This window comes from Anopheles maculipalpis, chromosome 2RL, assembly GCF_943734695.1.
Source record: "Anopheles maculipalpis chromosome 2RL, idAnoMacuDA_375_x, whole genome shotgun sequence".
In the NCBI taxonomy this organism is placed as follows: Eukaryota; Metazoa; Arthropoda; class Insecta; order Diptera; family Culicidae; genus Anopheles; species Anopheles maculipalpis.
The window spans coordinates 26,660,091-26,673,234 of NC_064871.1; the positions used below are offsets into that span (position 1 = coordinate 26,660,091).

A 13,144-nucleotide genomic window follows, 5' to 3' on the forward strand; every position below is an offset into this window, starting at 1 on the left:
AATTACAAGATTCAAACGACTCACAATCCTTATATAACGAGTCTAAACAGTTTTAGACATACATTTTGTTTTATTCATTGTTGTGCCCATATTTTCTCCAATCGAAAACAAAAGAGTCATCGTTGTTGCAAAAGCAAACACAAACGCACCAATTGAAACACTTTTTAGATCTCTGTCGATCGTTTACACAACCCTCATCTCTACTCATTGTACCGTAGTTTATAGTACACTTCGGCGTTCGGCAACCAAAACGACACAAAAAATATAATAACATCAACAAAGTCAACGATTAGCTCCATCTGAATTTGCAAGCTGATACTGTCTCCTAAACTTTTACCCTTAGAACGATAGAAAGTCAGTAATGATGTTTCATTTTTCCTGCCTTCAGGTAGCATTTTTCTCTCTCTCTCTCTCTGTTCTGTACTTCTCTTGTGCTGTATTTGCTTCTCTTCATGTTTCGATTTTTGTTTTCTTTTTCGAGGGTATGACATATTTGTTATTTTGTTCACTTCTCGTTTTCCTTTTTATCTTCAAATTGTGTAAACCTGTATTTTTGCTTATGCATTTTTACTATTTTTAATATTTTCTCTACCTTCTATTGACGTTTGAATTCACACGGCTTAATAACTTTATGGTTTTTTATATTTGAAAACTTCATTTTGTTCAGGTTTTGTTTGTTTTGTTTTTTAGTTTTCAATTGGATATCTTGACCATATACTATTATCAAATTAAATACTTTCTAAATACTTTATCGTGTTTCTTCGGTTCAGCTCAGCATAACACGTGCTACTTGACGCACCATGCAATGTAACATTCAGTGAACTAATCGTTGGCTTTTTTGCAGGATTGATATTGTTAAACCGATATGCGCGAGCAGTTCACATATTTTTTCCATGCTTACACCACCGAAAAACGGCACGATGCGCTGGTTCTGTCACCGTTCCTGACGCCCATCCCCTTACTAATCCTTCCGTAGTTCCTGTTCCGAGATTTGGCTGAACTATTAGTATTGCAGCTACAGTAGCAAGCTTTCCTCTCTTAAATCCAGAAAACCTTTTGATCCGTCATATTAAATGTTACAAAATAAATTTTCACACGCGTAGTAAGCAAGTTTTTGGCATATTTTTCCCCGCTGCGAACATTTCATGTAAAAATGACGTGTTACGAGTTTTGTTTTTCTTCATCATTACTGTTTAGTATATTTGTTTTGATTCATCGTTTAAAGTTGACTACTATAATCACGAAAGTGTGTGCATTTGTTTGCTGTTCTGCAATATCATATTTCCATACTATCTCGTTCCCGTTGACACTGGTGTGTTTTGTTTTCGATTAATATGCAAAAAACAATGTTGCAACTTGCGTTTGATCCAATCACTGATTATCCCTTTCCGTTTGCTGATAATTTCAGCCCTTAATCCTTATTTTACCTTTTGCAACGAATTGCCTCGGTTGTGAATGTGTTTGTCGTAAGTTGGTATTTGCTTCTTATCGATAACTTTCATAAGCGTATAAGCGTGCGTAACGATGTTACTTTTCATTTCCCCCTTTTTTTATCTACACTTTTTAACAAAGCCGTAGATCGTAGAAGGTAAATGAGAAAATTTATATAAAAAAAAATGTCATCTATCATTATCGAAAAGGATCAAACTGCTATTGGCTGTTGAACCCAGCAGACGCAACCAGACGAACCAGAAGTGTAGGGTCACACAAATACACACCTCCAAACGACACACCTTCACACAGTTATTTAATCGGTGTAGATAAACCTATCTGTCACACCCTGTCGATGTCAGTAAATGTTAGAACTATCCTAGTGTGTCTTTTTCTCACATCAAGTGTTTCTCAACCGTCACTGGGTGTACCCGTCAGTGCGTTCCGTTTTGATCCTCGTGTAAACTCGTCCTAAACGATCATCATTATCGTATCGAACACGTGGCATGTAAAGTTTGGTTCCATTTGCCCACACTACACTACTAGTTCGAGCTGTAGGATCTGTTAGTTTTTTTTTATATCTAAATGCCTCTCTTTTCAGTGTTTTCCCGTTCAGCACGTAGTTGTCTATTTGTTGTGTGTGTGTGTGGTATTTTAGATAGTAGAGTAAGTTTAGATTGTTTTTTTTCTTGTATTTGATAACGCTGTTCGTATGGATCCAACAATTCATGGATAAAAATGACTAGAAATATTTTCCGGAAGAAACACGCTACGATGTCGTACTAGAGCCGGTACGCCGATCAATGTCGACCAGAGCATTACTGTTAGTTTTCCTCAAAAATGCTCCATATTGACCTTTCTGCTTGCGCAGCTTCTGAATTGCTCAATATAGTATGGAAAAAATATATCTTTGCCCTCACTTGGCCGCTAAAACATCGTTCGACTATCGACCAACCATAAAATAGTTCACTGAATGTCACTGTAGGTTTTTTTTTAATGTATAGTATAACATTTTGCTTCAAAATTGTGTTTTCGCTTACTCTTTTTTGGCGTTAATACGCAGCCAATGTATGCTAGGTATGCTAATTATTCTTCTGCATTATCTCTCTTCTATTTATTTTATTACTTAAGTTCAAAGTTTCTTATATATTTGTATGATATTTTAAATCTCTATATTTCTCACACACTGACTACGTGCGTAGTAGTTTTTTGCAAGTTCTCTCTCTCTCTCTCTCTCACTCTCTCTATCGCTCGTGCTTTCTCTCTCTCTCTCTTTCTCTCTTGCTGTATAAATTCTGACGTTAGTTTAGGCTATAACTGTAGCCAAAAATATCGATTCTAAATGAAATTGGGTATCGAACCAGATTTTATTGTAATATTACCTTTAATTGTTGTTTTCGTTATTCTACGTCTATACATTCATCTAGACGACTTTGCTCTGCTTATTATCATCCTTACCCGTGTACATGAATAAATATCTTGTTCTCTCTTCACATAGTTTCCTCAGGCATCTCGATACGGCACACGGTCAGCGATCATTGTACATTATTATGTACGATGAAGCACGGTTTCCGTATCCTTATCCGATACCATCTCAATCGATGGCTAAAAACTCAACGTCTGTTAACAGATTTTGACAGCTGGAAAATCAAAGAACAATGAAAACAACAACGTACCAACGCATTTGATTAGCAAGATTTTCGTTTACTGCTACTTTTAGTACTAATGTAGAGCTTACTGGAGCATACATTGTAATGGGCGTAGTGTTTTTGGAAAGCATATTCATCCTACATGCAAGCAAACAACTCATACCGTCATCCATCCCATAACCCTACCGTAGAGTAATTAGATGCAAGTGAAAGCAAAGAAAAGAACATAGAAGAAACAGAAACAAAAACAAACTGCATCAGAACAGATATACGCTCGTATCGAACGGTTTTCTGCATCCGTTTTGCGTGTGTGCGTATTGTAGCACCGTCGGAAAGTATGTGCTTCACGCCATTGCAACCCGGGGTATATAAGTTTGGTGCAATTTGAACCCACTCTCTAACGCTGTAACCGTAATTCTAGCATTTTTCGATGCAATTCACTGCATTCATTTGTCGAGTTTGGTTTTGCATTTATTTTTCGTTTCAAGTGGTTTTTGTTTTTGGTTATGTTCTGATCGACTACATGGTTATTTATGTTTCTGTATCTGTATATCTACATTTGGGTTTGTATTTCAATGATAATTATTCTCATTTCTTGCGTTCTTCGATCTTAGTTCATAAGTGTACTTAAAAGCAAAAAAAAAAACCGTCCAGTGCCATCACACTGTCATCAATACCAGTTCAAGCGATATTCAGTGCTAATTAATTTTCTCTCTTTTTTTTATACCACTCGTACCCGTATTCGCATACTGCTTTTACATTCGATCTAAACCAAAAACCACACCTCCGAACCCCCTTCTGTGCTCCACCGATCCGGGAATACATACATAACTGGCCACCAACAAATATCCTGAATACCGGTCGCTAACGCGTTGAACCAAACCACTCGAACCACACCATTGAAACAATACAAACAAACAAAAAAAAACGATACTCAAACGCACCCAACAAACAAAATCCGTCCGTTTGTTGAATGCGTGCGTTTGTCCCGGCGTGTCCCTGTGGAATATTCACGTGTGAAATGACAACACAAAACCACAAAATGTAAATTAAAAACAAATTTACCAAAAAAAAAAAAACCAAAAAACCAAAACGAAACCAATTAAACCAAACCAATCACCAACCCGTAGACGACAAGGCCACACAGGTGTTCGTCAACATGTTCCTAAGATCGATCTCGAAAATCGACGATTACAAAATGGTGAGTTAGTGTGCATTTGTAACAGTCCCAGAACAACCAGAATCCGTTTAATTAATCTGTTTCAAAGTCAAACCACACCAGTTTGTACAGTGTTTCTTTACTCGTTTCCTGTGCGTCCTTTGTGCGTCCTTTCGTGCCGGCATTGTGCATAATGAAAATTTGGAAAAGAAAAAACAAAACTTCCAAACAATCATGCTGTTGTGTTGTGTCTCAGAGCACCGGTGTTTATGCGTCTACCGTTAAGCAACCAAGCGTCACAGTTGCTATACACTTGTACAAAACTACACACAGAAGGGCATTCCAGCATTCCTGAATGCCCGCTCGCCTGCCCTTTACTTACCACCATTGTCTTACTTCGGCTGCTCCGTCTCTGTCTCTGTTTGTTTTCCTGTTACTTTACCGTTTCCTTTTGTTGATTCAGTGTCTATCTCGTAATACTCTTGTAATACACACATTATGATGTTACATCAAAAACTATAATAACAAATAAAAATCATTAAACGCCATCACGTTCCAACCAAACATCAGCACGGAAGTGTCTTTCAGTTAAAGCTAGGCTCATGGTATAAAGTTTTTGACAAAACAAAACAAAAACTGTATATAGTACGGTGTACTTTCATACCCTTTCATTTACATTTCCTCTCCACCAAACCTACATGATCTTCCTGAGCTATAGTTTTCCATCGTTAGTTGCCTTTCCTGAACCGTTACATTGCTCCTGATCCTGTTATCCTCATTTCATACGAACTTCCTAAACATAAGACAGCAAACCCACTGGGTAGCATCATCTTACTCTGCAGTGCAAGGGGACATTAATACGCATACAAAATATACACACCAAACACACACACACACACACACACACACACACACACACTAACTGACCTTTCGAAATCAATCCAACCAGTCGATCGTACTCAAAACCACCAACGTGTTTCGTCAAACACAACAATACGTTTCATTCATCGTTCTTAGTTTCGTTTTCGTTCATTGTTGTTTGATTTTTAGTTCCAATTATAAATTATATTTATGTTACAGTTTGTTTGTTTGTTTTAAATTTTGTTTTTTTAATAATCTATGTAACGATGTAACTGTGTGCACAGATGTGCGAGTGTAGTGCCGTGTCTAACAGCGTTTCATTAATCTCTCGTTCTTCATATTGAATAATCCACCATACTTCGGCTGAGGTGTAAACGTCTTTTAATTGCACAGTATAAACGATCGCAGTAGACCTATCTAAGCCGGTTTGTCAGCTAGAAACGCACAGCATCCGGCGCGTGTGTTTGTTACTGTTTGATTGTGTGTGTGTGATTGCGTGCCAGTGCGCTTGCTTGCGTGTTTTAGTGCGTGCGTGTGTGTGTGTGTGTGTGTGTGTGGTTACTGTGTTTGATGTCTACTGATACTAAAATGTGTGTGCTGTGATGTCTGTAACACGCTCACCAATAACTGCACCCTATTTCTACGGTCACTTTGTTTTGTTTCGCCATGGGAACTATTGCTGTCCCAATTGAATGTTTACAAACTAGGATTGGGATCGGATGTAAGAAGAGCTTTGTTCGGTGCTTAGTGCACATTGTTCCAACTTTAAACCTACCCTTTCAAAACACGCACACTGGTACGGTACCGGCCGTACTTTTCTCTCTCCAGATGTACACACAGCAAGGTCACTAATATTCACTCGTCTTTCCTACGGACACACATGTAAAACACTGTCGCTGCACAACTACCAGCGTACATGACCTTTCACAGTACGAAGCGCCCTACTCGCTTCATCAGCATATCTGCTGGGCTCTCCATCCATTGCCTCATTGCCGTTTTCTACTCGTCGTTTGGTTTCTTAGTTTGAAGTGTTTCTGTTCCGTGCCCTTTTTTTTCTTCTTCTTCAGCTCACTGTTCCGTGCCATTTCCATCTTCTACCGTACGTGCATATGTGTGTTTGTGTTACTGTATTTGTTTGTATGTGTGCCGAACACACGGTTTACTTCAACTTCCGGTACAGCATCCTGCCATACGGAATTACAACAGCATTGTTATGACATGCAAAGGCGCCAACCGGGTTCGAAACCCTTTCCTCCCAATTCCACCATAAATGCTCTCGCCCCATCACCCCACTTACATACTGCTTGTTTGAGTGAACTGGACATCGAGAAGAAAAAGAAGAAACAAACATACGCTCATACATACACATAACAACACACCAAACAAAGTCGTATTGTCTGTGCAACGCTCCTACAGAACGGAAATATGTCTAGTTCAATGCAAAATGTGTTTATTATACTTAAAAAATGTTTTGTGACATTTTTTACTTCTGTTGATATTTTAACTGTTTTATTTAGCTATTTTTAGTATGACGGCTTGCACCGTATTGTTGCTGATTTTTTACGGTTATTTAATTATTTTTCTTAATGATTATTATTTAAATATGCTATTTTATTCGTTTATGTTTTCATATTTCACACAGAGTTTAATTATGCCTTTTTTCTCTTTTACCTTAATCAAACACAGTTCATGCGTACAACTTCGTAGTTATTCATTCGCTACACAAATTTCATCTATTCATTCATCACTTCCATCTGTCCTCGTCAATGTCTCTTTATTTATTGCTAGTTTTATGTTCTAGACTTATCACACATCTGTAACAACTGGTCAACAAACATTGTCGTTTGTATTGAAAGCGTATAATTGTGTACTTCCTGTCATAATACATCATGTTATTTTATCGTGTTATTGTTATCGTCGTCTGTATGAAGTATAATCCAAAATATACAATTCAATTGAGTTTAGCTTTATGCTATAGTACATCAAACTGACAACTCTCAACGCCATAATGAGATATATAACATCATAACGATTGATTTACATATGTAAATTTATTCTTATCTTGCAGTTACATTCCAAAATGTATTTGCCTTAAGATATTAACGATAGATAACACATCTCACTTCCTGCATACCATTATTCGCTTAGCTTCTGTCGTCTGTACGTGTCCATTACTTTGTACCTATCTAATCACCTTGAATCTTCCAGATTTAAGGTCGATTTCTCTTTGATTTACTGTTTTACGTATTCATCTCACATTTTTCACTGTTTATTTGCATCTTTTTACATGTATTTCTGTTCCAGTTACTTTTGCAGTTATGTCAGTACTTCATAGCGCCCTCTCAACATAATTTTCTGTAATGATCGAATACGAATCAATTTTACGTTTAATTATCATGTTAAACTAATCGCACAGCATCTTTTTCATTCGGAAAAGTGATAATAATTTAACAATTTAGCGCAGCTCGTTAGGCAACACGTTCAAGCTTTTCTTGCTTCGAACCTTCTCTCCGTTTGCCTCTCCCAGTGCCATTTGCGCATTAATTCAATCAAGCTAGAAAGAGAGATAACATAACGAATGCAAAAAATTTCACTAGAATTAATTATCGTCTACCTATGGCGAATTGGAACAGCAGCAGCAGCAGCAGCAGCGAACGAAGCAGGTGTTTTGGTGTGCTTGCTGGCTCAGCCAGTGCTGAAAGTAGTGTGCAGTATGCGCGAACAGTAGCATCAACGAACAACAAAAACAGCAGCAACGAAAAAATGCTAATCAAATCCAAGGTTCTGATTTGATGAGCACATTTACATTTTCGCTCCGTTCCGTTCCTGCTGGTGCCTAGATGGTTTCGCGTTTCGCATTCGAACCCCTGGCAAAATAATTCAAAAACATCCTCATCATCTTCATCACCATTTCCGCATCAACCAGCTGCAAACAACATTTTGCCCAGACCGAGCATTCATGCCGTTGCCGCTCGACATCACCCAGCCCAGTTTGGTGACTGACTGTTGGGCGGTATTGGTGGGCTAAGGGATTACTATTTCAAAGACCAAACACACCGAAGACCGTACATGTGGCGCCCCGACCACTTGACACGATTGTCAAGCACTGTTTGCTGCTTCCGCCTACGAATGACATCATTAGCGCAACAACAAAAAATACACACACACACAGTCATACGTCGGCAGTCCCAGCTGACCTTCGATGCAAGGAATGGGGCTGACCTTCTGCCGGTATTGTGTAGCGGCGACAAACAAACAGCGAAATAAAACCGACGCACTGGCTGACAAACCTTGCAAAGCGGATGAAACCCTTCAGCGTTCGCAAAACCGGATGGAAGATTTACATCTCATTAAGCGGAGCATGGTGCGGCAAAACCCGGGAGCGGCACCGAAACGTGAATGGGTGCGTGATTGCTTTCGTAGAAAATTGTACAAATCACCATGCGCCTCCATCGCTGGGCGAACACTGTCCTAAGCCGCCCTGTTCGAAGCCAAACCGTTTGTTGCTGCTCGTTGGGTCGTTTCTTTGGAGTGATTTAAAGTGAAATCTTTTATATCAATCCACGTGCCACCAGACTCGCAAACAGATATACGGTAATGCACGATAAAAGTACAGCAGCCGTGTCATGAAGTACCAGGCGTCTCCATTACAGGAGCACGTGATTTTATGAGCTCAACAATGTGAAACCAAAAACATGTACAATTGGACCACGCTACGCTGGTGATATTATCCTGCAAGTTATTATGCTACTGGGCACAAATCTAAACGCTCTAAATGTGGATAACATAAAATTCACGACCTACATCTACACCATTTTGGCCAAAAGTACCCAGTTGGCGGAGTGATGCTTGTATTTGAAGCCGTTTTTATGGAAATAAAAATAGGCATACACATACAAATACACCAAATCAGGCCACCAAATGGCATCGTCTATCCGGGAACTGGCTGGAAGAATTATCTCAACGAGACATACGAACGACCGACCTCCGGGGTTCGAACCAGCTTAAACTCTAGACCGTAAAATTAATAAGCTATTAAATTTGCACCGACCGAGCAAGCGCACCGACCGACATTCGTCCAGTCAATTCACCACACTCGGAAGATGGCTAGGAGCTTTTTCGAGTGCTTCTTGCTTGCTTTATTGGTGACCAAATGAAGAAACAAGAAAAAAACAACCTGAACGAAATAAAAAAAAGTCTCCCGAACAGCACACAGCGCAGCCCGTTTCGCATTTATTGGCCCAAAAGTTCCCTAGTAAAGTGCATTTTACGGTTATCGGTCCGCCATAAGTCAGCCTACCCGGCCCAGCCCAGGTTGGAGTTCTGGGTTGTCCCGGGCGAAATCTTACCGAGCCAGTTGGTGCCGGGAGAATGTGCATCGGCCACAAATTTTGAAAGTACGCTGCCACCGTTTCTGGCTGTACCACCGCTGCCACCGGTTTTGCTCCGGTACGGTGGTGGCTACGTAGCTGAGGAGCGTATGATCGCTTCAGGAAAACTTTTCCAATTAACTTTAAAACCATCCCGAAATGTTGCTCGTTCTTCGGTTTTATCTACCACTCTGCTTCGCCGGTGTTCGTCCCAGCATCTTTTTCAACCACTCGACTCAATGTGCTTTGACCGGTCGACCACATTCAAAATGCAGACGATCGAACACCGTGCTGCCTGTATCAGCGGTCTTTCAGTTTTTCCTCCCCCCACAAGACCCACCCTTCTGGCAAATCGGATACGAGTGCCGGACTGGTACCGGTTAGCATTTGCAAAACTCAACCCTCCCTTCTGCAACCCCGGTTGCATGAGCAAGGGCAGGTTTTCGTTTATTTTATTGACGTTACTTTACGATTGCAATCCATTTCCTCGACGGTGGTTCAATTTCCCAAAATTGCACGAGCTAAATATTGCAACGAATTGTGGTAGTACAGATAAAGTTCATCGAATCGGCTGTCAATCTGGTGCGAGGGGACGAAAATGGAAGTACGTGAAGCATAGGGCGAAGGCCAGGGGAAAGATAGAAAAGCTTCCTTCCCACTTACCAGTGGAGCTTTACAAAGCTGGTGAATTATATTTATGTTGCCAGCCACACGGCAATTTACTATCTCGCCACTATTTTAACTGCACACTACGGTTACGGGTATTGAAGACAACACCAACCCGGTGCAACGATAACAAGCTTGATTTCAGTAAACATTAAGATGGTGGTTTGTTTGCTTTCTTTTTTGCAATTTCTGTGCATAAATTACCATTCCATTTGCAGCAGTACAAACAGTTCGTACCGATGCTAAATGCACTTAATCTCGTCGGTCGCGGAGCGCCACCGGTCCATCGCATCGGTATCACACCGTATAGCAGTGTGGTGGAATAAAATATGGTAACTTGTGAAAACCGTTCCACTCGATTCGCATGGTAACATGGTGCCGTAATGCCCACCCACCAAGCATGCTAACACGAATGCGAACCGCATTGTTCAAGTTGTTGAATAATGCAATAACTCGTGCGGCACGAGGTAGAGATAGTCGATGGTCGCGCGTCTTGCATTCGCGATGCCATAAAAAATGAATGCAAATAAATCCCCACAGACACAAGCCCCGTAACACCGTTCCACCCGGGCTGTCCGACGCGACCTGCCGATGGTGCGGCTTTTGGCTGACCACGGGCCAAAGTTGGGTTGGCCGCAACAAACGGCGAGAATAAATTATGACACCGCTAGTGCATCAGTGTCCGTATCTTCATCTTCATCATCATCGTCGTCGTCATCATCAGCGCAAAGCTGGCGCACATGCCTCCCGGGTAGAGAGGAATCTTTTGGACGCTTTGTTTTATTATAACAAAGCGTAAGGAGGGTGTATGTTTCTTTGTATGGGCGGAAGAAAGCAAAAGCACCACTAATTCAAAGTTTTATCCACACTCTGCCTGCCACTCCGTAGGTGAGACCTCTGGTTGGTTGTGAGCTAGAAATAAAGTGGTCGTTTTCTCACTGCCAGATCTTGGCTTAAAATGCAATGGCAAATGCAATTTTTCAAACTAAATTGCAGCCACATGAGTGCAATGGAAATGGGTTTCTTAAAGTGGTAAGAAACCTGCTTGGTTAGTTGTAACTTTCACGGAGAAAAGGCTATACTTTAGAGGAAGGAGCAAGCAAGCCAACCTTGGAGCATTGGAGGAGTATCACAGACCATTCATTTATTATACAAAACAGTTTAATATTTTGCTGAAAGTAGATTTAAAGTACCTGTTTTTTAAAGAAACTAGAGAAAATATCTTAAAGATGAGGTAAGGTTGTCATAATACCAAACAGGATATGTAAAATCTTCCCTAATTTGTCTCACGATCTGCCACGATGCTCCGCTCGACGTCTTTGAGAGAAGTACTGCATTTTAAGTTTTCATTCAAAGCTTATTGTGTCATAATTGCATTCATTTATTCACACCATCAAAGTGCATCCGTATGCAGTCGCTACTGTTAACCATGTGTGTCTTGTAACCAACCCTCCTCACCCATCATAACTGTACCCCAATGTGTCATTTTCACTCATAAACATCTACAAACACACGTATAAACTCATACGCAACACAGCCGCACACGTTCACGTAAATTATTCTGCACCCGGCCAAACACTTAATCAGTCTGAATCTTCTGGAAGGAAATTTTCGTTCCACCCGGCCAGCAACACGACCCTACCTCGGTGCACATGCTCACATCTCATGATCGCATTTTGCATAATTGATTAATGTTTGATCAAACTTGTTCTGGAAAAGCTTTCCCATATGTAGTATAAATTAATGACGCTCCCTTGCTCAATGTGGAGCTTTTTTGCACCGTGATAAATTTCTTCTTCGTAAAACCGATATGAACGGATTGGTTCACGAAACTTGACAACCTTTGCAGTGCGCTTGGGAAAGAAGAATAGCAAGCACACAATACACATAGAGATCAACATAAACCTGGTACGCAACAAAAGTATGGCGCCAATCAAACCAACACCTAATAAGTATCGAAAGAAAAGCAGAACAAAGTAAAACACACATCGACAAAAAAGAGAGAGAAAATTTACACCACAAGCAGCTGTACGTTGGCTTGGCGCAGTAACGGATTGATTTGCCTCGGCAGCTCGGCACTTGCATTGCGTCCGACGGACACAAACAAAAACAAACTACAACCAAACCTGCCAACCAACAACTTACCCATCCAGCTGTAAAGCTCTTCTCTCTATAATGAAATAAAAAAAAATTTCATCTTCAAGTTTTATTTGATTTCCTTTTTGATTGTGATTTTTTTTGGTTTTTACTGTTTTCTTTTTCTTCTTTTCTCTTGTTGTGGTCGTTACGTTCCATTTCGAAAATTCATTTTCCTCATACTGTGAATGGTGAATGTGAAAAAAGCAACCCCGTGTAACGGAAAGCGTGTGCACGCGCCCACTCCTAGTGTATGTATGTGTGTTATAAGTGTGCGCGCGTGTGTTGTATGTGTGTTTGTATGTCTGTTTGTGTGTATGTTAAGACTGAGCTGCTGGCAAACGATTTGCCATTAGAGACTGGTACAAAAACTTTGACGTGTGTGACTATTCTTTAGGGGGAAAACCAAGGGAATGCATTGCGAGCAGGTAATGCACGGACACGTACTCTTCACTAGAGATGACAGAGGTATGACAAAGGTGGGGAAGGAGTGAAAGATTAAGTGTCCGAGCATTCAACTAAGGCACTTCAAGCCAGACTAAACTCACGGAGCACGGTTTGTGTCGTAACTGTCACAGTAACAGCAGCTGTCAACTCACTCGCCGGACTCGCTAAGTAGAGTGCATCCACTACTGCAGCCTGTGAGTGAGGGGACATGTTAAAATCCGTCATAATTACCTTAGCGTCACTCCGTCTCCCCCTTTAGCTGTCTTCTTTCACATACTCTCGCTACAAACTTTATAGACACTATATGCTAAAAGAATGCGAGCCAACGACCATACACTCACTTTCAAAAAACATCATTCACTGAACTGACGAGACAGACGCATTCCTTAAACAGCACTATCGCTGGGGTAATGTTGTCTGTCATC

The 13,144-nt window shown here is 40.6% G+C and overlaps 1 protein-coding gene across 12 annotated transcripts in view; it reads left to right on the plus strand.

Moving 5' to 3' along the window:
• LOC126557929 (glutamate-gated chloride channel) overlaps positions 1–13,144 on the plus strand; it is an 86,060-nt gene that overhangs the window by 58,571 nt on the left and 14,345 nt on the right. For 4 of the 12 annotated variants that reach the window (XM_050213844.1, XM_050213850.1, XM_050213847.1 and 1 more), the window contains exon 4: positions 4,211–4,281. The exons of the other annotated variants lie outside the window; for them this stretch is intronic. In XM_050213844.1, the coding sequence (XP_050069801.1) occupies positions 4,211–4,281 (71 nt within the window). The remainder of the gene's footprint in view (positions 1–4,210; positions 4,282–13,144) is intronic. 12 annotated transcript variants of the gene reach the window in all.